At 38.0% G+C, this 25,509-nt stretch overlaps 1 protein-coding gene across 5 annotated transcripts in view; it reads right to left on the reverse strand.

Moving 5' to 3' along the window:
- LOC115210421 (sorting nexin-14) overlaps positions 1-24,744 on the reverse strand; it is a 196,563-nt gene extending 171,819 nt beyond the window's left edge. For 4 of the 5 annotated variants that reach the window (XM_036501945.1, XM_036501944.1, XM_036501943.1 and 1 more), the window contains exons 1-9: positions 24,527-24,744; positions 18,528-18,596; positions 14,835-14,886; positions 12,740-12,813; positions 11,157-11,235; positions 5,012-5,055; positions 3,749-3,836; positions 2,338-2,422; positions 743-899 (exon numbers count right to left, since the gene is read on the reverse strand). In XM_036501945.1, coding sequence (XP_036357838.1) covers positions 743-899; positions 2,338-2,422; positions 3,749-3,836; positions 5,012-5,055; positions 11,157-11,235; positions 12,740-12,813; positions 14,835-14,886; positions 18,528-18,596; positions 24,527-24,627 — 749 coding nt within the window. In that variant the 5' untranslated portion in view covers positions 24,628-24,744. The remainder of the gene's footprint in view (positions 1-742; positions 900-2,337; positions 2,423-3,748; positions 3,837-5,011; positions 5,056-11,156; positions 11,236-12,739; positions 12,814-14,834; positions 14,887-18,527; positions 18,597-24,526) is intronic. The other variant, XM_036501946.1, reaches the window with a different exon arrangement.
- Positions 24,745-25,509: the final 765 nt, after the last annotated feature.

The following is a 25,509-nucleotide window of genomic DNA, read 5'->3' on the forward strand; positions in this document are numbered from 1 at the left end:
TTTTGATTCTGATCTTCACTTGCCTCAACAGGTCTTCACAAGTAGAGTTTTGTGTCCCAAGAAGGGAAGGTATGCATACGTAGGCTGGCTCCATCCCATGTAGAAGGCCACGAGTTATGAACTCACTTGTCCTGCCGGGTCTTCTCGCGCACAGCACACTTCCAGAGGTCTCGGTCTCTAGTCATTTCCTCAGTGAGACCTAAAGTTCGAAGGTCGTGCTTCACCACTCGTCCCAGGTTTTCCTGGGTCTGCCTCTTCCGCAGGTTCCCTCAACAGCTAGGGTGTGGCACTTTTTCACACAACTATCTTCATCCATTCTCGCCACATGACCATACCAGTGCAAATGTCTCTCTTGCACACCACAACTGATGCTTCTTAGGTCCAGCTTTTCTCTCAAGGTACTTACACTCTGCTGAGTATGAGTACTGACATTACATATATAATAATTATTTGACGGAATTCCTAACTTACAGGGAAAAATTCAATTTAGAAATACTAAATCAAATTTCACAAAACATAATAGATATATATATATATAAATTAGAAAAAAACACCTTTTATCAATTCAAAATGAACAATTAAATTGCACCATCTAGAAAATTACATATAAAAGAAATATTAAAATTAAAATAACAATAATATTCCGATGATTAAGTAAATTACAAACTAATAATAAAAACATATATATTTGGTGTGTATATATATATATATGTAAGGACATAATAGAAAGCTGTAAACTTACGGTGAATGTAAAGCATATGGTTGAATAATAAACGGAAACAAACTCTCAGTGAGACGGCGCAGATATTCCAGTTCCATTTTCCGACTTTGCATGGCAACATGTAGTGATGGCCCAAGATAGTTCAAAGTAGCATGCTGTAAGTCAGTTCCAATGGGAACTAAAAATATACAAAAAAAACAAGTACAATAAAGAGGATTTCCTTTTGATTTCTAATTTAGAAATTTTGGAGAGTTTGGCTGTCAATTATATAAACACTAGGATTTCTTTGCCAATTCATTTTATTTACCCAGGTGGGATGAAGAGAAACGCCAGTTTTAACTCAGATCTTAGAAATTATAGTATCATAATTAAATACTGCAAAGTCTAATTTATTTTGCATCTACATTCATCTGTCTGACTGTTTTTTTGTTTTTTTCTATGTGTGGGTGGTTTGGTTCTGAAAATTTAGATATTTTCGCAAGATATATTGCCACTAATGTGTGTACGGTAGGGCATTAAGCATTGATGTGTAGAAATATAAACTTGTTACCAATTCAAATATGCTTGAGGCAAATTCAAAGCCAAAAGAATGTCATTCGCCGTATTTTGTCTTGGAGAAACCTTTTTGTCTCCACCAAGAAATAGCAAAATACAATGAGTGTGTTTCTTTTGAGTACAAATAGGTCTGAAGCATATTTGAATTGTTAACAAATTTGTAAAAATTACTCCAATATTGCCATCACAAACTTCAAAGGAAGTGATGGCTTACAACTATTTCTATAACCTTTGAAATTTTGTTGTTGAGTGGCTCCAGGTGATACGTAAACATATAAGCACAGGTATGGCTGCATGGTTAAGAAGCTTGCTTCTCAACTGTGTGGTCTTGGGTTCAATCCTATCACCAGGCACCTTGGCCAACAATCTACTGTGGTATTGGGTCAGCCAAAGCCTTGTCGGTGAATATTGTAGATGAAAACTGAAAGAAGTCTGTCGTGTATGTATGTGTGTGCACATGCCCATGTTTATCTAGAGCAGTGTACAATGGAATGTCAAGTTGCATTATTTTATGCCGAGACATGATTTATTTTATCTTTGCTTATTGAATGGCAAAGTAGCAGAATGGATTACATGAATGCTGGGGTCTATTTAATAGACCAATAATGACTTTAGACGTATTACCCCAGCAGGGTTGCAGGGTCAAATGAACAACAAAGAGAATAATATCGTACAAGATTCTGGCAGTGTGTAAGCATACATATAAATATTTATCTCAGTATGAGTTAGAGGCTAATCAACCATCTAAGGGATATTTAATATAAAATATACCACTGGATGTGTACCTATATAGCATTATAAAAGGAGTTGGCAGAAATAACTTAGATTAAACTTAAATTAAAGTCATTCTAAAGATCATCAAAATCTCAAAGCTACAAGATAATCCATGATTAACTAAAAACAATGGAATTAAATAAGTCTCACATTTGACAGAATAATCTGAATGCTAAAGGGTTTAACTGCTACCCAGGATAATAGTAATAATACCCAGGGATTAGTAGTATAAATACTGGACAGAGAGATTGGCTTTAGAAGTTTTAAGGTAGAAAGATGACATTTACCTCTTTTCTTTGTCTGTAAATAAGAATCAAGATGTGCAAGACCTGCCTTGCTTAATTTACTGGTTATCAGGTCTGGAATATCAATCTGAAATACAGAAAGAATAACATACGGTTTACATAGAATCAAGAAATAAAAATAATATAGAATTTGGAACTGATTAACAGAAGAGTTAGCTTTTAATTAGCAATATCTGTCTTGAAATTGGAACAAATTAGTGAAGATGCTATTCTGTTGCTTCTCACTCTTGCCATGTACTAAACCTGCCCCCCCCCCACCCTCGCTTCTTATACACATTTGCAATCAACCCAAACATTTGTCATCTCTCATGACATTGTTGGAAGGTTTTAATGTAGATCTCTTTAAAACAAAAGTTTGTATCAGAAAATTAGAGACAATTTCAGGCAGGTTCATATCAGAAGAGTTAAAGCCTTAAAAATGTCACAACACAAATCTAAGAGGTTACATTTGTAAACACTAAAACACAAATGGTGAGGAGGATTAGGTCAGCCCTACCACTACTGATGTCCACACTATTGTGTTAGATTAACATCATCAGAGGAGTTAATACTTTTACATCTTATAATAGCACAAAAAAATTGCAAGCTATATTGTAGCTACATGTTCTAGAAACAATAGTCAAATATCTCTTTAGTGAGCAGAAACTTGGTACAGAGTGAGTGAGAGCAGGAGAAATCCTCAGAGAAAGAACTCTTTGTTAGTTCTTGACTTTCTTAGGGATCCAGGCCCACCTAAGAAGTGACTCCTGGGTGTCCTTCTGCTATTATATGTCATCTTTAGTGAGGATGGAACTTGGAATCTTTGGGTGACAAACTGGGTTTTCTTCCTTCTATAGCCACACAGATCACCTATGACACTATCATCATCATCGTTTAACATCTGCTTTCCATGCTAGCATGGGTTGGATGGTTCGACTGGGGTCTGGGAAGCCAGGAGGCTGCACCAGGCCCAGTCTGATCTGGCAGTGTTTCTACAGCTGAATGCCCTTCCTAACGCCAACCACTCCATGAGTGTAGTGGGTGCTTTTTACGTGCCACCAGCACAGGTGCCAGGTGAGGCTGGCAACGGCCACAATCAGTTGGTGCTTTTTACGTGCCACCGGTACTATCTTAATAAAATAAAAAACACAAAAGATAGTGTAGTCCTAGATGCATTGTGAATGAATACAAGAGGGGATTGAGAAAGCTGGAATGATGACAGGTGTTCGTGATCAGAAGAGACAAACACAAACCAACAAAACAATTATGATCATTCTGCTTCAATATATTTGACCAAACTTACACAACAACAGCACATTAGACAATAGAGTTTTCAAACATCTTCAATTTCTAAGATTTGGGGATTTTTTTCTGTGAAATATTGTTTTATTTTCACCATGTAAAAAACTTTTACCTTTTGTGCTCGTCTTAAGAGAACAGCAGCAAAAAACCGTAAACTGTTTCGCAGTTCTTGAACAAATTCTTCATCAATACTTAAATCTCTGTAAAATAAATAAAATATATTATATATATATATATATATATATATCATCATCATCATCATCATCATCATTTAGCGTCCGTTAAATGATGATGATGATGATGATGATGATATATATATATATATATATAATATATATATATATATATATGTCACAATGGAGAACCCAGCCATTCCATGGAGTACCTAGCCATGCCATGATGGAGTACCTAGCCATGTCACAATAGAGTACCTAGCCATTCTACAATCGAGTACCTAGCCATGCCATGATGGAGTACCTAGCTGTGAATTTTTTGAAATATAATTTTATAGCGTTAAAAACTCCAAAGTAATGTTTGAATGTCTTGTCAAAATTTTTATTGATAATTTTCTTATAAACTACGTATGTAAGAGTAGTTTATAATTTTTCGCTAATTTTCAACTTTAAAACTTTAACTTTCCAAGAACTGGCTATTATTTTTATTAAATCTTCACTGCACCACAAAGTTATAGAGACTGAGGATCACTCTATCAAAACACAGAAAAACTAATGAATATTAAAGGATTACCAAAAACACTACCTTTGTTCTAATTAATTTGGAAAATAATATATTTAGTAAAAGAAACAGGACAGACAAATGTTTATACACTGACATTATATCATTTATACAGGACGTTACAGAAATGTAAAAAATATTTGGAAAAAGCAAAATATAGTCCTTGATTTTTGAGAATCTGCACCAGTCCAAACTCTAATCCATTGTACATCTGTTATACAGTTTATCCAAGCATCTTCTCATCCACTGTATATTTAGTAAAATAACTGTCATTATTAAGCTGAGATTTAGAACCAAAATTCACTTGAAATTTTGAAGATCACTTTAAACACAAAGTTTATATCATAGAATAATGAGTCATCTCAGGTATGGTGATTTGAAAAGGTTAACCCATTTGATAGCAACCTGGCTGAAACCGCATCTGGCTCTGAAGTACAAATGTCTTGTTTTCATAAGTTCTCAATTAAAATCTTCCACCAAACCTTAGTCGCAATCATTAGCTTAATGATAACTAAGTTATTTTACTAAATTTTATGTTATAATTAAAATTAATTGGAAAAAAAAACACAGAGCATCTCAGAAGAAATATGGTAATGAAAGGGTTAGATAGATGAATAAAGTTATAAATCTGTCCACTTACTTGAACCAAGAATAGATGAATTCTTTAAAAACCAATTCAAGTAACTAGAAAATACAAAATTTAAAAACAGCTGAATTGACAATATAAAATAAAATATTTTTTTAATAAGAGTGAGAGAGAAATAAAGAAAACCATTTGTGAAAAGTTTAGAGATAAAATTATTCCAACAATATTAGAAATAAACGGGTTTCATTACAGGACAACAACAACTTTACGATGTACGTATATTTGTAACATATTCGACCCCTTATTGTAAGGGAATCTGAAATAGATTGGATCAGCAAACAGTTTGATTGTTGAGGCTTATAAACAAGAGCATCAATTCTTATTAGATTCATTAATCCAAAGGGCTGCCTCTGGCTGATGAGACATAATAATGTTGAAACGCCAGCTATCCCAGAGTTCTTTGAACTGTCCTATGAACACAAATTCAGTGTTGAGGAGTTGATCTTCTGTGATGGAACACAACAGTGATCAGCAGATTAACACCTGAATCTGCCAGGACATAACATGTATATCAGTCACGGCTCTGAATTTCGCTGTTCATGGTGCATCGCATGAGGATTTATTATGAAAAGCAGTCATCATCATCATCGTTTAACATCCGCTTTCCATGCTAGCATGGGTTGGACAAATGACTGAGGGCTGGCGAACCAGATGGCTGCACCAGGCTTCAATCTTGATCTGGCAGAGTTTCTACAGCTGGATGCTCTTCCTAACGCCAACCACTCCGAGAGTGTAGCAGGTGCTTTTTACATGCCACCGGCACGGGGCCAGTCAAGCGGTACTGGCAACAACCTCGCTCGAATCTTTTAATACGTGCCACCGGCACAGGGGCCAGTAAGGCGATGCTGGTAAGCAGTGTTTTATTTAAATTTCATTCAAAGTTTTCTGTGATTTGTTCAACGTTTCTTTTGGTCACTTCATATATTAGTCAGTAGAAATATATTCAGGAATAACTGAGGGTCATCATTATATTAACCCTTTAGCGTTTAAACTGACCATCATCCTCATCCAACGTCCGTTTTCCATGCTGGCATGGGTTGGATTGTTTGACTGAGGTCTGGAGTGCCAGCAGCTGCACCAGGCTCCAATCTGATCTGGCAATGTTTCTACAGCTGGATGCCCTTCCTAACACGACATCTGACCAAAATATTCTACCTGCTTTATGTTCAAACTGGACAGATCCAGCTTCTCACACCTACCCTACAATGTCATTTTAACAGTAAACAATTACATCATTGAAATTTCAAAGCTAGAAAATAATGCAGGATTTAATTCAAAGCCATATGAACAACAAAGCAACCTGAATGCTAAAGGGTTAAAGAAATATGAGACCAATTATATTGTTAATTAATACTACAGCTGTTAATTAGTTAATTGGCAATAAATATACATCATCCATTCAAACACGTAACAGGCTTTGGTTGTCAACATAATTACACTTTTAGTCTTTTAATTTATAATAATAACAACAACAATAATAATAATTCTTTCTACTGTAGGCACAAGGCCTGAAATTTGTGGGGGTGCATCTAGTCGATTACATCAACCCCAGTGTTTCACTGGTACTTAATTTATAGACCCCAAAAGGATGAAAGGCAAAATCGACCTTGACAGAATTTGAACTAAAAATGTAAGGACAGATGAAAGGCCAAGTAGTAGCAGTAGTAATAACAATAGTGATATTAATAATAATGCCAACAAATGTGAGGAAGTGGGAAAAGTGATTTACATCAACTCCAACTGGTACTTTATTTGATCGACCTCAAAAGGGTGAAATGCAAAGTCAAACTCAGCAGAATTTGAACTCAGAACATAAAGATGAACAAACAAAATGCCAAGAAATAATAATAATAACAATAATAATAATATGCCTTCCAGTTGATTATTCAGATGACAACGTGTCTCTAAAAGAAATAAAGAAACTTTCAAAATACAAAGACCTGGAAATAGCAGTAACTAGAATGTGGAATCTAAAAACAGAAACATTTCTAACATAGTAGGTGCATTAGGCATGATAAAAAAATATTCAGACAAATACATAACAAAAACACCAGAACTTACAAACATACAGAAAATTGCACTACTGGGCACTACACACATGCTACGCAAAACACTTTCAATACAGTAACCATCAGAGCATCACAACAAAACACAGCACATACCCAAGGCACACAGAGCTGCGCTCGGTAGTGAAGTGAAAGCACGCTATAAAAATAAAACTACTGAATGATAATAATAATAATAAGCAAGCACAATGAGACATGGAAATAAAGAAGAAACAGGACAACAACCTGGCCATCATAATTTGGGGATATGTCCATCCAAGGTGACAAAGAGATGATGGCAAACCATCCAGACATTATGATAAAAGACTGGAAAACAAACTCAAGCACACTGATAGAACTCTGCAATCGCTTTTGGTGAAAATATTTACCAGAAGGAGATGGAGAAATTATCAACAGAGAAAGACCTTGAAATATATTTGAGAAGTGAAACTGGAAATAGTACCACTTGTAATCAGAGCATTAGGCATGATTAAAAGAAATATGAAAAAAGACGCAGAAACTATATCAGGACTCACAACGCTACACACTACCACCCCACCCCACCCACCCCTAAAAAATAACTCTGCAAGGAACAGTCCACGTCTTACACAAGTCTATCAGTTCAAGAGGACAGTTTCTGAGTAGCAGATCAATCTTCACACACAACAACCACCACTTTGTACAACGAATATCCAATAATCTAAAACAACACAAGCAACAAATATGACACAAGATTAAGGCTTAATAATCTATCTCTTATTATAAAAGGCAGATTTTATCTGCCTCCCTTTGGGAGTTATACAAATCTACAATATAGGATTTCTTCAATTACAATTTACCTAGCATTTTTAAGAGTACAATGCATCGCGTCATGCCAGGTCCAGTTTTTTAAATTTAAACTCCAATTAAGCAAAATTTACAGAAAACTCACATTCTGGTGTGTGTGTCAAATGCTTTTCTTAGTCTGGTTTACACCACATGCAAACGCACACACACAGTGGGCAACGAATAAAGTGAAACTAGATGTAATATTTGTTTCTGTCTATCACGCTGATAGATACATGAGTAAAATGTATGGGAAGCTAAGACATAAGTGTGAGTGAAAATGTTCTTGGAAGAGAGTAAATTAGCGACAGAGTGATTTGAGGAAGACTTTACAGTAAATAACCGTAGTGGCTTGTGTTAGTAATAAAGTAAACATACACTCATACATACATACATACATACATACATACATACATACATACATACACACACATACACACACACATACATACATACACACACACACACATACATACATACATACATACATATACATACATACATATACATACATATACATACATACATACACACACACACACATACACACACACACAGTATTGAAGCTTGAGAACAATCAGATACATTTGCAACACATCTGTTGAAAATATTATTGTTCACACACATACATATACATATATACATACAGACAGACAGACAGATAGACACACACACACACATGATCCAGCATGGCCACAACCTCAAGGCTGAAACATATAAAAGAATAACAGAATATAAATGTGTGCATGTGTGTGTGAGAGAGAGTGTGTGTGTATATGTATGTATGTATGTATATATATATAATAATGCGGTTTTTTCAACAGCTTGAACTAAAAGTCAGAGGGGAATGGGATAAGCTACTTATATTAACTTGCTATAAAAGCAGGTAGTAATTTTATCTTGTCCTTATTCATAGTGCAAGTTTTGAAGAGTGCATTTCGATTTTAACAGCTATTTTCTTCAAAGCTATGTTGGAAGTAACAAAGGAGCATATTTTGCTTTATGAGTTCAATAAAGACAACAACGCAACGGAAAGTACAAGAAATATTAATGCAGTATATGGGGATTGGACAATAAGCGTAAGGCAGTGTCAATGGTGGTTCCAGAAATTCCGAGCCATAAACTACAGCCTAGAAGATGAGCCTCATCCTGAAAGATCTGTAGAACTCGACAAGGACATCCTGAAAACCCTGGTGGAACAAAATCTCATCGTAACTGTTGAGGAACTAGCAGAGAAGCTTGGATTTGGTCATTCACCATTCATTGAGACCTGTGTGCTATCGGAAAAGTCAGCAAATTGGGTCAATGGGTTCCTCACGAACTTTCCGAGTCTAATTGCATGCAGAGAGTGAATGTATGCTTTTCTTTGCTGTCACATCTCACCACTACTGCGCTATGTATATCTATATATATAAAACTGTAGTTGTGTGAGTGTCTGTCCCCTTCGATTTAGATTCCTAACTACTCCCACATTTTGCGGTGCAGTTTAACCAAATTCGGGTAGCTTATAGTCGTGATTCATATCGGGCCCGTCTGAGTATTAGCGCGCGTCTACGATGAGTCTACGATTTTAAAAATAATTTAACATCATTTTTTTATTCCATTTTAATGCATAATTTTTCGTGTGTCGATGGCGGCGGAGTTGGCGTCCACACTCACACCTGCACCTGTGGGGAAGAGAGTGTAAGGAAATCAACGTCGTAATGCGTTGTCAAGGAGACCAGCGTTCTTTTAGAACAACGACTTCATGGCTTGAAGACACCAAAACAGAAATGGCTAAGAAAGCGTCTACATGAGTCTACGATTTAAAAAAAATTTACCATCGTTTTTTTTTTCCATTTTAATGCATTTTTCGCTATTATATAAGGGAAGTAACTCTCTAAAAATGTCTACGATGAGTCAACGATTTAAAAAAAATTTACCATCATATTTTTTCCATTTTTAATGCATTTTTGATATTTTTTGGCTATAACTCTCTAAAAATGCTTATATAGTTATTTCCCTTACAAACCCGAGCAACGCCGGGCGATACTGCTAGTATATATATAAACGGCAAAATGTCTGTGTGTGTGTCCTTTATACAAATCCACAATTTTTCAGTTAGAGGCCTCGCACTTTCTATGGTCATTTAAAACCATCCAAGGGTGGTCGTGCACATTTTTACATTTCCCCAGTCACCCCCGCAAAGCCATTAAAAAATCAATAGAAGTTACTTTTTTGTGAATTTTCAATCCAAAACCCAATGAAAATGCCTGAAACTTGATACGCCAATTAAATGCCAGCTAGCTGTATGTGATTGGTCGGAGATTTGGACAGTACTCGCATGTATGTGTGCACGCACGCAGCTGTATATACATGCACTAGCACTATGACCCAGTGTTGCCGGGTCATAGTGCTAGTAGAATAATACAACTGATTACACACATTATCAACAAGAAACAAGGAAACTAAACCCCTTAACAAAACTGGTGCAGCAGACTAACAGAAGGAGTTTGCTTTCCCCCAGTCTACACAAAAATAAGAACACCCTGTTGCAACACACCTCAAGGACACCATTGAGGTGCACCAGTTGATGCAGTTGAAACTTGCATTAAACTACCAAAGAAAAGCCTATAATAATTCTTTCATATTCTGGCACAAGGCCAGCAACCTTAGGTGGGGATAGAGGGGTAGGTCAATTGCACTGAAACCATGGCTCAACTGGTACATATTTCATTGATCCCATAACAAGGAAAGGCAAAGTTGCCCTTGGCAGCATTTGAACTCAGAATGCAGAAATGAACAAATTACTTGCAGTATTTTGTCTGACATGCTAACGAGTCTGCCACCTTGCTACCTTAGCAGCAGCAGTAGCAGTAGTAGTAGTAGTAGTAGTTATTGTTTCAAATTTTTACCACAAGAGCAGCTTGGGGGAGGTGGGGATGAGTCAATTACATCGGCCCCAGTGTCCAACTGGCACTTATTTCATCGACCCCGAAAGGATGAAAGGCAAAGTCAAGCTCAGCAGAATTTGAACTCAGAACATAGTGATGGGTGAAATACCGCTAAACATTTCATCCAGCGTGCTAACAATACTGCCAGCTTCACTGCCTTACAATAATTCTCCTTTTATTGGCCACAGGGGCTAAGTAAGGAACACTCTACTCAGATGTTATAAAGAGAACATTTGACACAACATCAAGGTGAGATTCATTCTCAAAGCAAAACATTCATTTCAAACAGAAATTAAGGAAGTGTTAAATATAAAAATGTGTGAAGCAGATATTTACCTCACCAACAGCTTTGTCTACACTCTGTGGAATATTAATACCATTCCAAGGCTGGAAAGCTAGAATATTCAGCTCAGGTCTTTTAGTGAAGAAAAAAATATATATAAAAACAGTAAATCAACGAATAGAAACAGGAAAGAGCTGAGTAAAATGAAATAAATACAGTGAAACCTTGGAGTGCACTCTGCTGCTAGGATTCAGTTGAGGTAATTGTTGTTCCTTCGCGAGCCATGCCTGGCTCATAAGGGCCAGTTTCCCGGTTTCCTTGGCATATAGGTTCCCCACCTGAACGGGACGCCGGTCCGTCGCAAGTGAGCTGCAAGATGCAGGAGGAAAGAGTGAGAGAAAGTTGTGGCGAAAGAGTCAGCAGAAGTTCGACATTATCTTCTGCCGGAGCCGTGTGGAGCTTAGGTGTTTCGCTCATAAGTACACACATCGCCCGGTCTGAGATTTGAACCCGCGATCCCTCAACCGCGAGTCCGCTGCTCTAACCACTAGGCCATGCGCCTCCTGTTGAGGTGATTGGTTTGACTTTACCTCCCCACCCAATAGTCTTAAGGGAGTTATTAGCACTACCTACCTTTCTGACTGAATGATTCACATAAATAATAATCAATGTGTATGACATTTTGGTAGAGGGAAATAGTCAGTAGTACCCTCTACTGCAAGAATTTCTTGTCTTATTTCCCTATAGATTCAGCCATCAAAATTCATTCATCAGCAAATAGGAATTCCTATGGACAGCCAGTCTTAAACTCTTCTGTGATGGCCAGCAAGGGACTACGATGATGATGACAATGACGCAACAACTGATTCTCATTATTGACTGACTGTATCTTTGTACATAACTCCTACATCTCTCACAAGCCATTATTCATCTACACCTAAGCTTCCTTAAGGATCTCCAAATTATTGAGAAGAGCAGCATTTGACAGGAGTCAAACACCTCCAAGTCAATGAAAGCCAGGAATAGTGATTTATTCTTAGGCAAGTATTTCTCCTGCAGCTGCCTCACAAGAAAGCTTACATCTGTAGTACCTATTTCTTTATTACCCACAGGGGGCTAAACATAGAGGGGACAAACAAGGACAGACATAGGTATTAAGTCGATTACATCGACCCCAGTGCGTAACTGGTACTTAATTTATCAACCCCGAAAGGATGAAAGGCAAAGTCAACCTCGGCGGAATTTGAACACACAACATAACGGCAGACAAAATACCTCTAAGCATTTCGCCCGGCATGCTAACGTTTCTGCCAATTCGCCACCCTCATCTGTGGCACCTCTTCCAGGCACAAAGCCAAGTTGCAACTCATCTAGGTCAATCCTAACATGGATCAATCGTGCTATGACACTCTCTCCATGACTTTCACAACTTGAATTCTTTTAATTAAATAATTAGACAAAAACATTGAAACAAAAATAAATACAAGTACTAAAGTCAATATGATCAACTAAATCCCATCAAGTCTATGCTCCAGTATAAACAGTCTAAATCAATTAAAAAAGTATTTGAAAAAGATATGAGTTCCCCAAACTAACCAAACACAGAAGGTAATAGAATGAAATATATGTATATTACCTGTGACGAGGACATTTTCTTTGTCCACAAACACTACACATAGTTTTCATTAAAGACAGTTCTTCTTCTTCTTTCTGTAAAATTAAAGTTGAAATTATTTCTAATTTTTATTAAAATTTTCAAATCCACAAAAATGAAAAAAAAATCTAGAAATAAAAAAAACAGAATTTATCAACTGATTTCTTTGAGAAAAAAAAAAGAAAAAAAGAAAATTTAATTGGAAAGCAAGCTTCTTACTACACAGTCATATATATATATATATATATATATATATAAGCCCCCGGCCCATCAGGAATCACTGCTGAGATGCTTAAAACATCTGGTAGTATGGGCTATGGCCTAGTCACCCACATTGTAAACCAGCTAGTTCATAATGGAGTCATACCCAATGACTGGCATAGCAGCACCATAGTCAACTGCTACAAAAGTAAAGGTGATACTCTAAATAGAAATAACTACAGGGGTATTAAACTGTTGGATCAGATGATGAAGGTCACAGAGAGGGTCGTAGCCCATCTCATTAGGGAGAGAGTCTGCTTAGATGAGAGATGAGATGATGTTCGGTTTTGTGCCGGGTAGAAGCACCACTGATGCCATATTCCTGGTTCAACAACTGCAGGAGAAATACCTAGCTAAAGATAAACCCCTCTACATAGCTTTCGTGGACTTGGAGAAAGCCTTTGACAGGGTCCCCAAATACCTTATCTGGTGGGCAACGCAGAAACTGGAGATTAACGAATGGTTAATAAGGGCTGTACAGGCACTATACAAAGAGGCCATTAGCAAGGTTAGGATTGGCAATGAGTATAGTGAAGAATTCCGGGTAGAAGTAGGGGTCCACCAAGGTTCAGCCTTCAGTCCCCTTCTATTCATCATAGTCCTCCAGGCAATAACAGAGGAATTCAAGACGGATTGCCCCTGGGAGCTCCTCTATGCTGATGACCTGGCCCTCATAGCAGAATCCCTACCGGAACTAGAAAAGAAATTTTGGGTATGAAAGCTAGGTTTAGAATCAAAAGGCCTTAGAGACAATGTAGCAAAGACCAAAGTTATAGTAAGTAGGAAGGCAAACACACCAGGTAGGTGGCCCTGCTCGATCTGTAGAAAAGGTGTAGGTAGAAACTCCATAAGATGTACCTAGTGTAAGCTATGGACACATAAGAAGTGCAGCAACATCAAAGGAAAATTAACCGAGAAGATAACTTTTGTGTGTGGCAGATGCACAGGGCCAATAGACACCATTGATACTCAGAAAACAGATTCCATTACACTCCTGGGGGAGAAACTAGAAGTAGTTGATAGTTTCCGCTACCTACGTGACCAAGTTAGTGGTGGGGCTGGATGCTCAGAGAGTGTTACCACTAGAATAAGAATAACCTGGGCAAAGTTTAGAAAGCTCCTATCCCTACTGGTGACAAAGTGTCTCTCGCTCAGAGTGAAAGGTAGATTGTACAATGCATGTGTACGAACTGCCATGCTTCACGGTAGTGAAACATGGGCTGTGACTGCAGAGGACATGCATAGACTTGAAAGAAATGAAGCTAGCATGATCCGCTGGATGTGTAATGTCAGTGTGCACACACAACATAGTGTAAGCAACCTGAGAGAAATGCTGGACATAAGAAGCATCAGAAGAAGCAGATGACACCTTTGCACCATTCAGGTGACAACCTTCCAACCCATGGGTCTGTTTGGGCACTCATTGTTGGCAAAGGTTCAGGGGACACAGAGGAAACACTGAGTCTGTTCTCTGACATGCCAGTCCCCCACACAGTACTAGAGCAATGTGAAATAAAGTATTTTGCTCAAGAATACAACATGCCACCTAGTCCAGAAACTGAACCCATGATCTGACAATTGCGAGCCCAACAGCCTAACCACTAGGTCACATGTTTTTACCAAAGCATACTAATAATTTAATATAGTAAACTTTGTACATAATTTGAATAATTTTCTGCATTTCTGGGGTTTTTCTTTTTCATTTTTTATTTTACTTTAATGAGATTTTATACCAAAGTTACCAAAATACAAACACAGAGACAGCAAAGAAATTAGAAATTATTCATGCATTTTATAAGCGTTTATTTATACTTACGACTATTTTCCGATTGTACATAAACAATAAATTAGGGAGCAGGGAGTCCTTACTGTCAGAAAGTAGAAAGAAAATAATCTTTAATGAAGGATAACAAGAAAACAGAAATTATTGAAACCATTAAAGAATTTAGACAAAAATTCTACAATCAAAGTCCAAATCAGATTTAAATAATTTATCTTAAAAATTCCTTTTGTTTTTTTGTTGTTTTTTTTTTGTTTTTTTTATATTATGATCATCCTCATTTAACATCCAACTTCCATGCTGGCATGGGTCAGATGGTTGGACAAAATCAAACAAGCCAGAGAGCGGCATCAAGCTCCAGTGTCTGCCTTGACATGGTTTCTGCAATTGGATCACCTTCCTAGCACCAACCATTCTACAGAGTGTACAGTGTGAGTTTTATGTGGCACCAGCACTTATGAGATCTTCAAGTAATTTAAAAGGGAAATTCCCTTAACTGAGTGGAAGGTGTAGCAGAGAAGCTAAAGTATTATAGAGGGACAGGTGTCTGGCTATAGAGAAGATGCAGCCCCAGATGGAAAGAGCGATGGCAGTGATGGGGTGTCAGGGGGTGCCCTCAATATACAAGAAGGGGGATTATGAAAGAGAGAATAGGAACAGAAGATTAGGAAGGGTGGGTGGGTAGGTAAGTTTTTGAGGGTGTGAAATGAATGAAAAGCGCTACAGTTAGAAGTGTGATGGTGAAGTGAGTGTTAAAGAGATGTAGGGAAAGCTTGAGAACAACAGATGGAAGCAGGGGCAGAGCTATAATATGATTTTAGGACCTTAGTTTTGTTGAGAATGATGGAGCTGCATAATCCCAATGAATCACCAACCATTTTGGTTCTTTCTTGTCCCTTCCATCAAACTCAGTTGATGTAGGTCACAGATCAGTCTTTACTTCTACGTCCCGTGTCTTCCTTGGTCTCCCTCTTCTACAGGTGCCATCTACCGTTAGTAAGCGGCGCTTCTTTAGTCAGCTCTCCGCATCCATATGTATCACATGTCTTACTAGCAGAGTCGTCTTCCTTACACACTACATCTAATACCTGTTATGTTCAATTTTTCTGTAAACAGACTGCACTGATCCAAGAACAAGATTATCAGCAGAGACGAGTTGCCATGGGCAACCAGTCTTAAACTCTTTTGTTATGACCTGAAGGTCATACAGACAGGACAGAGAACCGAACCCTTGTTAACTCCTCCTTGCACACAGCTTGACCATCTCCCACAAGGCATTCATCAACTCCTAGCACTCTCGATAACCACCAAGTGAGAGAGAGAGAGTGCTGGTGACCTGTCAAAAGCTTTCTCCAGATCAATGAATGCCAGGAGGGTCTTTACATTTTATATTAATTGTTGGTGTTGTTGTTGTTGCTGAATAGTCTGAGACAGGGCTATAGAAATTACTCCGTTATTGGAGCCATCATCCCCTTTATTGTCAGAAGAGAAGTGTTGGGTTCAAATTCACTTGTTTTGTTATCTATGCAGATCCTAAGCTTAATTCTACATGCTTCAATCAGGGGACAAATACAGAATTTGGGAAAATATTAATATTATACAAGTTAAACCACCATCCTATTCCAAAAATTTTATCTGTCATCTATTTCATGCTGAACTAGAACAAATTTTCGCCCTTAGCTGCCACAAGATTTAGTAGACACAGCTTTATTATTATTATTATCATTATTATGGATATATTGTCCAAAGATTCTGTTGTTGCAGGGCCTTCACTACTGGTAAACAAAAGAGAGAAAGACCTTGATAATCTCAGACCGGTGACTTGTACTAACTACTTCCAATAGGGCGTACTCTTCTGGGAGACACCCAGGGACCAGATGAAAATGTTAAGCCAGGTAATGGATTAAGTTTTACATCTAATCACAGTAACACTCTGTAACTGCTCTTCCACAGTTTCTATTGACGAAATTCTTCTATCAACCAAATCCCATTCCCAAAATTGGAGTCAAACTAAGGCAATGACAAAAGACATTTGACCAAGACACCACACAGTAGAATTGAACTCGTTGGGTTGCTACATTACAGGAGTCGGGCAACTAATTGGCTCAATTTTACATGGATTGTTGGAAGAGATGTTTTGTAGATAGATTCACTTGTTATTGCCAACCTCTCCACTATATTTGTTAAATTTTTCACATCAATATGATATCAGATAGAAGGACTCTGAAGGAGAGGAACAACAGGAACAGAAAGTTCAAGGCCATCAAGACTCTCATTGGAATGGTATTTCAGAAGAAAAGCAGAAGGGCAACGGTACGAAGCACCTAGGGGTAAGAATTCAGAAAGTTTTGTGACTCTATGAAGGTTAATTACAGCAACACATTAAAAAACACTCAAGTGAAAGTTTTAAATGGTTTAAGGAAGCAAATAACAGTGTCATGATCCATTTTACATGGATCCTGCAAGGGCGAAAATTGGAGGGAATCCTCAAACCAAACACCTAAACTGAATGTTACCCCCTTTCTTTGGGGTGGGGGTGGGGGCTTTAAATGGAGTAACGGTCTGCATTAACAGTCTTTAAGGCTCTCAATATGGTTAATGGTCCTCTTGAAAAACTGCAAGTCAACAGCTGAAGGTGAAACATGTGCAGGGAGGGAATTCCAGAGAACTCAGTGGGAAAAACTGAATAATGGGGTTAGTGGAAGGGTGGGGTAGCATGGCGTGTATACAATAAGGGTGAAGAGAGGAGAGAATGAAAGAAAAGGAACAGCGATTCCTGTGGCAGCAGTAGAAAAGCAAAGAGGAGAAGGTGGAAAGTTTGTAACAGATTGGAGCCCAGTAAACTCAGACATGGGTCAAGTGTTGAACCAGTTGATGGTTTGAGTTGACAATTTGAGGAGTAAGGGTTCAATACTATGTGTACTCAAATTTAAGGACCAATACTGCCATGTCCTTCAGAGTGAAGGTGTTTGTGAACTTAACACCAGTTACCTCAAGGCTAAACAGTAAGATCTCCTGTCCATAGTAAGACAGTGTAATAGATGCATCCGGAAAGAAAGAGATTACGTGAATCTTTTTTCTTTTAGTTTGAGAAATAAAACCATTGTCTATAGACTTCTGAAGACGTCCTGTTTTAAGAACTGGTTGAATTAAATGCGTTCAATATTTTGTTACAGACATGGAGACACATTCACTTCTACCCACTTTGATTGTGGAAGGGCCTTTGGGTCACCTCATTACCATTATTTATCACTTCACAGCTCCTCCTAATTCAGTTCTCACTCTCATCACAAAATAGCCATGTAGCAGCCCTGCAACAAGAACCTGTTCTTGCCCCACTTCCTTCTGTCACCTGCCCCTCCCTTTGGATTTCATATGTTTGCAAGCTGCATGGTGACCTCATTGGTGCTAGTGGTACAAGAAAAGCAACCAGTCCACTCTGTAAATTGGTTGGTTTTTAGGAAGGGCATCCAGCCACAGAACCCATACCAAAGCAGACACTGGAACAGGATGTAGACCTTAAACCCATTGAACCCTGTCTAATCATCCAACCCAACATGGAAGAGGCACTTTAAACAATGATGAGATGAGATACAGATTCACACATACATGTACAGGATTTTATATATATTTGATAAATACAACTGTTATTTGTTAATATTTTAGCAAATGTTCTTCATTGAGTTATCATTACCGGTCTGTTACTGACGACAGATAAGGTAGACTTACCTTAAGATGAAGTAGGCAACAACAATGCCAAATATAAATGACCACACCAACAGAAATAGATGAATGTAACTGAAGAATAAGAATAATAATAATAATAAATAATTAATAATATATCATTTATAACAATAATGTTATTATTTGGAAACAATCAGTAATCACTTTTTCATTGTTATAGAGTTTCTCTTCAATGAGGTCTTTCAGAAAATATTAACTGAACGATCAAACATTCTGGGGAATTCTATAACAGAGTCTATCATCAGGTATTACCAATATGTGTTTCTTTATTAACCACAAGGGGCTAAACATAGAAGGGACAAACAAGGACAGACAAATGGATTAAGTCGATTACATCGACCCCAGTGCGTAACTGGTACTTAATTTATCGTAACTGGTACACACATACAAGCCTCATTTCTAATCTTTTGTGAAAACATGAACCATGTCTGTCTTGGTGAAAAAAAAAAGAAAAAGAAAGAAACCTTATCTCTGCTAACCCATTCTATCAGGCTGAGTAAAAAATAAGCAATGTTTTGAAACAAGATATTCATCACAATAAATTTCAACAATGTGGAAATTTTATTCATCAAAGTAAGTACTATTACAATCAACAGATTTTTGCCAACGAGTTACAAGTTTATTCTGGTAACATAAAAATCTGGGGTTTTGGAGCTGGTGAACTCTTTGAATGTACTTTCAGCATCAGTTTGATTTTTGAACTTCTCTCGCAGGAAACTTTTAAAAGTGGTAGTCAGTAGTAGAAAGGTCTGGGGAAGAAGCTGGATGGGGAAGAACTTCATAGCCAAATTCCCACAAATTCTGGAGCGTCATTAGTGAAATGTGTGGTTGAGCATTGTCATGATGAATGATTTGCCCTCTTCTGTTGACCAGTCTGGGACAGAGGAGTAGCAGTTTTTTGTTCATTTTGGCAATTTCAGGGCAATATATTTTTGCAGTTATGGTTTTTCAGGGTTTTAAGAAGTTATAGTGGATGAGTCCAGCAGTACACCACCAAACATTCACCATAACCTTCTTTGTGAAGAGCTCAGGTTTAGGGAAGGTTTTTCAGTGCTTCATTTTGATCCAACCACTGCAAAGAATGTTTTTCATTATTGTACAGAATCCACTTTTCTTCATAAGTTACAATATGGCCAAGAAATGGATCGGTCTGGTTACGGAGAAGTGTCAAGCAAATTTCATATCTGCGCATTTTCTGATTTTCATTCAAATTGTGTGGTACCCATTTGTCGAGCACTTTTTGATTTTCTGATCGCTTGCAAATGGTTGCATGCAGTTTTCTGGTTAATTTGAAGTTTTTTTGCCAGTTCTCAAGTGGTTTTACATGGATCTTTCTCAATGACAGTCTTTAATTGACCATCATTGATGACAGGCTCAGGTCTCTACTGTGAAATTGTTTAAACTATTTTCAAGCTGACCACTCACTGGTCATTTCCTCACCAAACTTTTCGTTGATATCATGAGCAGTTTCAGCTGCTTTACGTCCTTTTTTGAAGTTAAATAGTGAAATTGCTTGAATATTGCGCTTTGACAGTTCCATTCCAGATGATTGTAACAATGTTGAAAGAAATATCAATGTTAATTTATTGATGAATTTGGGCAAGTCTATGTCTGTATTATCAGACAACTGTAAAAACATGTTTATAAAATATTCAAAATTCTACAAAAGTCTGGTGCAAATTCTTCATGATTCTAAACGCTGCTTACTTTTTACTCAACCTGATAGAAATGGTGGAGGAAATTTACCATATCTAGATATATGTAAATCTTCTTATTGGAAAGGTTATTACACCAATAACAATAAGAAACATGCACTGGTTCAATATTACTTCTTCATTGTTAGCCAAACCAGTGCATGTGTTTATTATTGGTATAATGACCCTCCCAAGACACAAGATTTGTTATTAACATGTTGTCAGAGAATTGTTTTAATAAAGTCTTGTTTGTTTGCTAAGATTTTTGCTGCAAATAAATTTCAGATTCAACAAAATATTTTGCCCTCGTAATACCATAGTAACAAACTGCATAAATTTTATCAGCCTTATCTGGCTTCATACATCTGAAATATCTTTGAAACTGGATAATGAATTTATTAGAGACCTTTGCATTAATTACTCTTTAACATAAAAAGCACCGTCCGAATGTGGCCGCTGCCTGACTGGCGTCCGTGTCGGTGACACGTAAAAGCACCAACCAATCGTGGCCATTTCCCAGCCTGCTCTGGCCCCTGTGCTGGTGGCACGTAAAAGGAACCCACTACACTCACGGAGTGGTTGGCGTTCGGAAGGGCATCCAGCTGTAGAAACACTGCCAAATCAGACTAGAGCCTGGTGCAGCCTCCATGGCTTCCAGACCCCAGTTGAACCGTCCAACCCATGCCAGCATGGAAAACAGACGTTAAATGATGATGATGATGATGATAGGAGGATTCATTCCAATTAATGGCAGTAAATTCTTCTGAAGTGTGACATTAACATCCGTTTTCCATACTGGCATGGGCTGGACAGTGGCAAAAGCTGGCCAGCCACAGAGCAGCATCGGGCTCCAATTGTCTGTTTTGGCATCGTTCCTATGGCTTGATGCCCTTTCCTAACACCCTTCATACTTTACAGAGTGTACTGGGTGCCTTTCACATGCTACTAGCATGAGTGCATCTTACGTAGCACCGGCACCTGCAAGACAAAGACCTCTCAGCTGAGAGAGGGAGTGAGGGAGCCCACGGACATGCCAGTATGTAGGGATGGCCATGATTTTACTTAGTCTAATGTGTCTTCTTAAGTACAGAAATCACCATAAGTCCAAATCCCTTGTCATTTCCTCAGTGAGGCCCTGCATATGAAGATCCTTTCTCACCCCTTCGTGGGTCTAACCCATCCACAATTAGAGCTCAGTACTTCTTTATGCAGCTATCCTCATCCATACACATCACATGACCAAACCATTGCAATCTTCTCTCTTGCACACAACATCTGATACCCCTTACACCCAGTTTTCCTCTGAAAATCATTCACACTCTGTCATGCACACACACACTGACATTACCCATCCCAGCAGAGCATGCTACTTTCATTTCTTCACATGTCCTCCTGTAGTCAAAGCCCATGTTTCACTGCCATGTAACATAGCTGTACATACACACAGACATCTTACAATCTGCCTTTAACTCTGAGGGACAGGCCTTTAGTTACCAACAAAGGTAGAAGCTCTCTGCCCAGCCCATTCTTATTCTAGCAATTACACTTTCAGAATTTCCTTCTCCACTGCTAACAGAAGCTATCTACTACTTCTAAGGATCCCCTCAGACATTTGAGGGAGTCTATTGTCTGTGCATTTTTAGTGCTTATTGTACCTACACATTTGCCACACACAAAGACTATTTTCTCCATTAACCTACCTGTGATACTGCTACACTTCTTATGTGTCCAAAGCTTGCACTGGGTACAACATACAGAGTTTTCACCAACACCCTTCTTACATATTGAGCAGGGCCATCTCCCTGAAGATACTTGTGATTTGTTTGTTTTCCTACTTACTAGGACTTTGGATTTTGTTAAATTAACTCTAAGGCCCTTAGAGTCCAGGCCTTACTTCCACACCTGAAATTTCTTCTCTAGGTCAAGTAGTAATTCAGCTACAAGAACAAGGTCATCAGTAGAGGAGCTTGCATGAAGCAGCCAGTCTTGAATTCCTCTGTTATGGCCTGGAGGACTAAAATAAATATGATGGGGCTGAGAACTGATCCTTGGTGAATTCCTACCTGTACATTGAATTCATTGCTATACTCGTTGCCAACCTTTACCTTACTGGCAGCATCCCTCTACATGGCTTGTATAGTTCTCATTGACCACTCATCTATCCCTTGCCCACCAGATAAGGGTGTTGTGGACCTCGTCAAAGACTTTCTTCACATCAACAAAAGCCAAGTACAGAGGTTTATTTGGGGCTAAATACTCCTTCTGCAGTCACCTTACCAAGAATATAGCATCAGTCATGCTTCTCTCAGGCACAAAACCAAACTGCATCTCATTTAGGCTAACATCATGATCTTCTCTCATACAAAGTCTTGGCATCTGAAACACTTCAATCCCCTTGTCATCATGCTACAGAATACTGACAAACTTCCACTTTTCTGTTTCCCTTCTGGTTAAGAATACCTGTCTCTCAGCCTCCCTTCTGGCTATCTGTTATAGTTCCCTGCTATCACCACACTTCAAGTCCTTCCAGCCCTGTTTCTTTTCTCTAACGGCTCTGTCAACTATACTGTTGCACCAGCATATCACCTTAGGGAGAGGAGACTTCCACTAGCCACACATTTGGCCAGTGGCCTTCGACAGGTTGTCCCATAGGAACCTCCAGTTGTTCTCGTCAAGTGCTTCAAGTAACACATCTCTAAATCTCTGACTATTCAGAGGATCCTTGAGCTTCCAGACCTCGTTTTTCCACACTGGTTGTCATCTTGGCAGCCTTCTAGCCCTGAGTCTGAAGTTGCTTTTGCTGTAATCTATAACTTCAAGAAGTCAATAACTAACCACAGAAATATTTCAAACTGAGTTCTCACAAACAGAGCTGTTTGACCCATGTTTTATAATAAATGACAAGCAGGTCCTCTACAGACCAGTATAAATAACCAAAGGACATTTGTTAAATCACAGTTTTACTGTTATTCATTAACATGACAATAACAGACAGATATAAAATTTCCAAAACTACAAACATATCTCGTGGAAGCCGTACATTATAGGAAAGCGAAGTCTGCCCTTGAACATTTTGGTGAAAGCACAGTTGTTGCCCTTGACATTAGGAAAACTTCCCCTGTTTGTCTAAATACAGTCATCTCTACAAACATATTCTGTTAGTTCTGTCCAAAACAAATGGCCAAGATTTAGTCACTATCACATCATCAACCGGTGGAGCTTTTCTTCACAACCCGAAAACCACAATTAAAACCATCGCAAAAAAAAAATCCTCTCACTAAAACAACATATTCGTCGCGAAGTGAAAACTTCTTCGCAAACGTTGGCTTTTCTTTCTGAAATCAGAAAATATTTCAGCTCTGAGCATCTAAAAACACAGCATTTAATACAAAGAAAACACTAAAATTGTACCCCAGTTATACACGCTGAAAATACAGTCGAGATCACTTTACATAGAAAACCTTACGTAGACTGAGAGGCCGACCTTTAACGAGCAACATTCTGCAGAATAGTGAATCACTTTCGATCTTTGTATTCCTCTTTGCCATTTATACTGCTACTACAATAGTCACTGCTCCTTTAAACCTACTCACTGACTACTTCCCCTATGTAAACCCACTCCTTGATTTTGTAGTTACCCATAGCATTTCCCCTTTTAAATATCTTCCAAACACAATTACTTTTTCTTAATTCAGCGCCCAAGAACTACAGCAATTATTTCACCAACCAATGAAGTAGAATAATTCAAAGAACAACATATTTGCTACGAATTTCCTTAATTCTCGTCAAGAAAATCTAATAAACAAATATTACAGCCTATCTCTCGTTGTCAACCCATCTTTCGAACTCTTATTTGTTTTAATTGCACGCACATAATCAATTAACAATAATGACGCCCCCCACATACAAAACTGACGCAACGTAATTAGATTTTCTATAAATACCTTTATATATAAGACATATAACAACTAGGTAAAATATAGTAATTGTAAAATCGAGCATTATTAAGCAGAAATACATAAATTGCGGAATTTCTGGAAACAGAAAACACTTGTAAACAACAAACGTATGGATGTGTGTGTGTGTGTGTATATATATATATAATATATATATATATATATATATATATATATATATATAATATATACACGGGCGTGTGTGTGTATGTGTAGGATGTGTTGGTCCAGTGGAAGATTCTAAGTAGACACATTAATAATTATGCTTTCATTACACGTAATTTTGGTTGAATAATGAAAATATAACAAAAACAAAAAAATGTTTTGTACTTACGTGTGGAAGATAATTGATGCAATAAACAACACCAAGACTGCTGACGTAAATTTCGTATGGTTCTGAGCATAGAATTTTATAAGATACCACGGGACAGCCATTTTATTATAATTAAACTATAATATGTGCGGAGTTTGGCCGAGTTTCACTGGAATGTTTTAAGTGGACATGTTCACCGTGAACGATTTACGACATAATTAAGTGCACTAGGGGAGATAAGCACGTCATTAAATATGTAGTGATTATGTCCCCTGTTATAATTGATAAGGTAATTAGTGTACAATAGCGTCGTTGGGTATGTGAACGTACTAAATTAATTTGGGGTTTATTGCTGACAGAAGCAGCGACAAGGGAAATGTAATTGTTCGATACCTCCCTGATCTGCACCTACTTCCTTCACTCATGACTGACTCCGGCTCCGCCTCCACCACTGTTCATTACTTATTGCGTTTCCTTCTATTCCCATCTCGATCCATCTGCCATTCACCTCTCATTCTCCTGCAAACTTCCTTATCTACCCTTACCATTTTACCATTTCTCTTATATTCACCTTCCCTTAGCTTGAGGGTGTAACTTCACAAATTTTCACCACCATCATCTTTCTTTTCTAAATGAAGTAACCGTATATCTCCTTACAACAAAACACCTGTTCCTGTCTCTTTATCACACTTTAATCTCTCGTCACTTGGTATTAAGCCACCCGACTACTCTCCCCACCACCACCACCATCATCTCAGTTGAAGGATCTTGTCCAGCAACTTACTTGGCAATCTCACTGGTGTGAGTGCCACCCAAAAAGCATCCACTCCACTCTGTAGAGTGGTTGGCCTAAGGAAGGGCCGACTGCCGACATTGGAGTTTGGTGCAGTCCTCTAGCCTGCAAGCTCCTGGAAAACCATTCAAACTATGCCAGCATGTAAAATGGATGTTAAATGATGATGATGATGATGATGATGACGTGTGTGTGTGTTTTTATCTTCCAC

This window comes from Octopus sinensis, linkage group LG4 (assembly GCF_006345805.1).
Source record: "Octopus sinensis linkage group LG4, ASM634580v1, whole genome shotgun sequence".
In the NCBI taxonomy this organism is placed as follows: domain Eukaryota; kingdom Metazoa; phylum Mollusca; class Cephalopoda; order Octopoda; family Octopodidae; genus Octopus; species Octopus sinensis.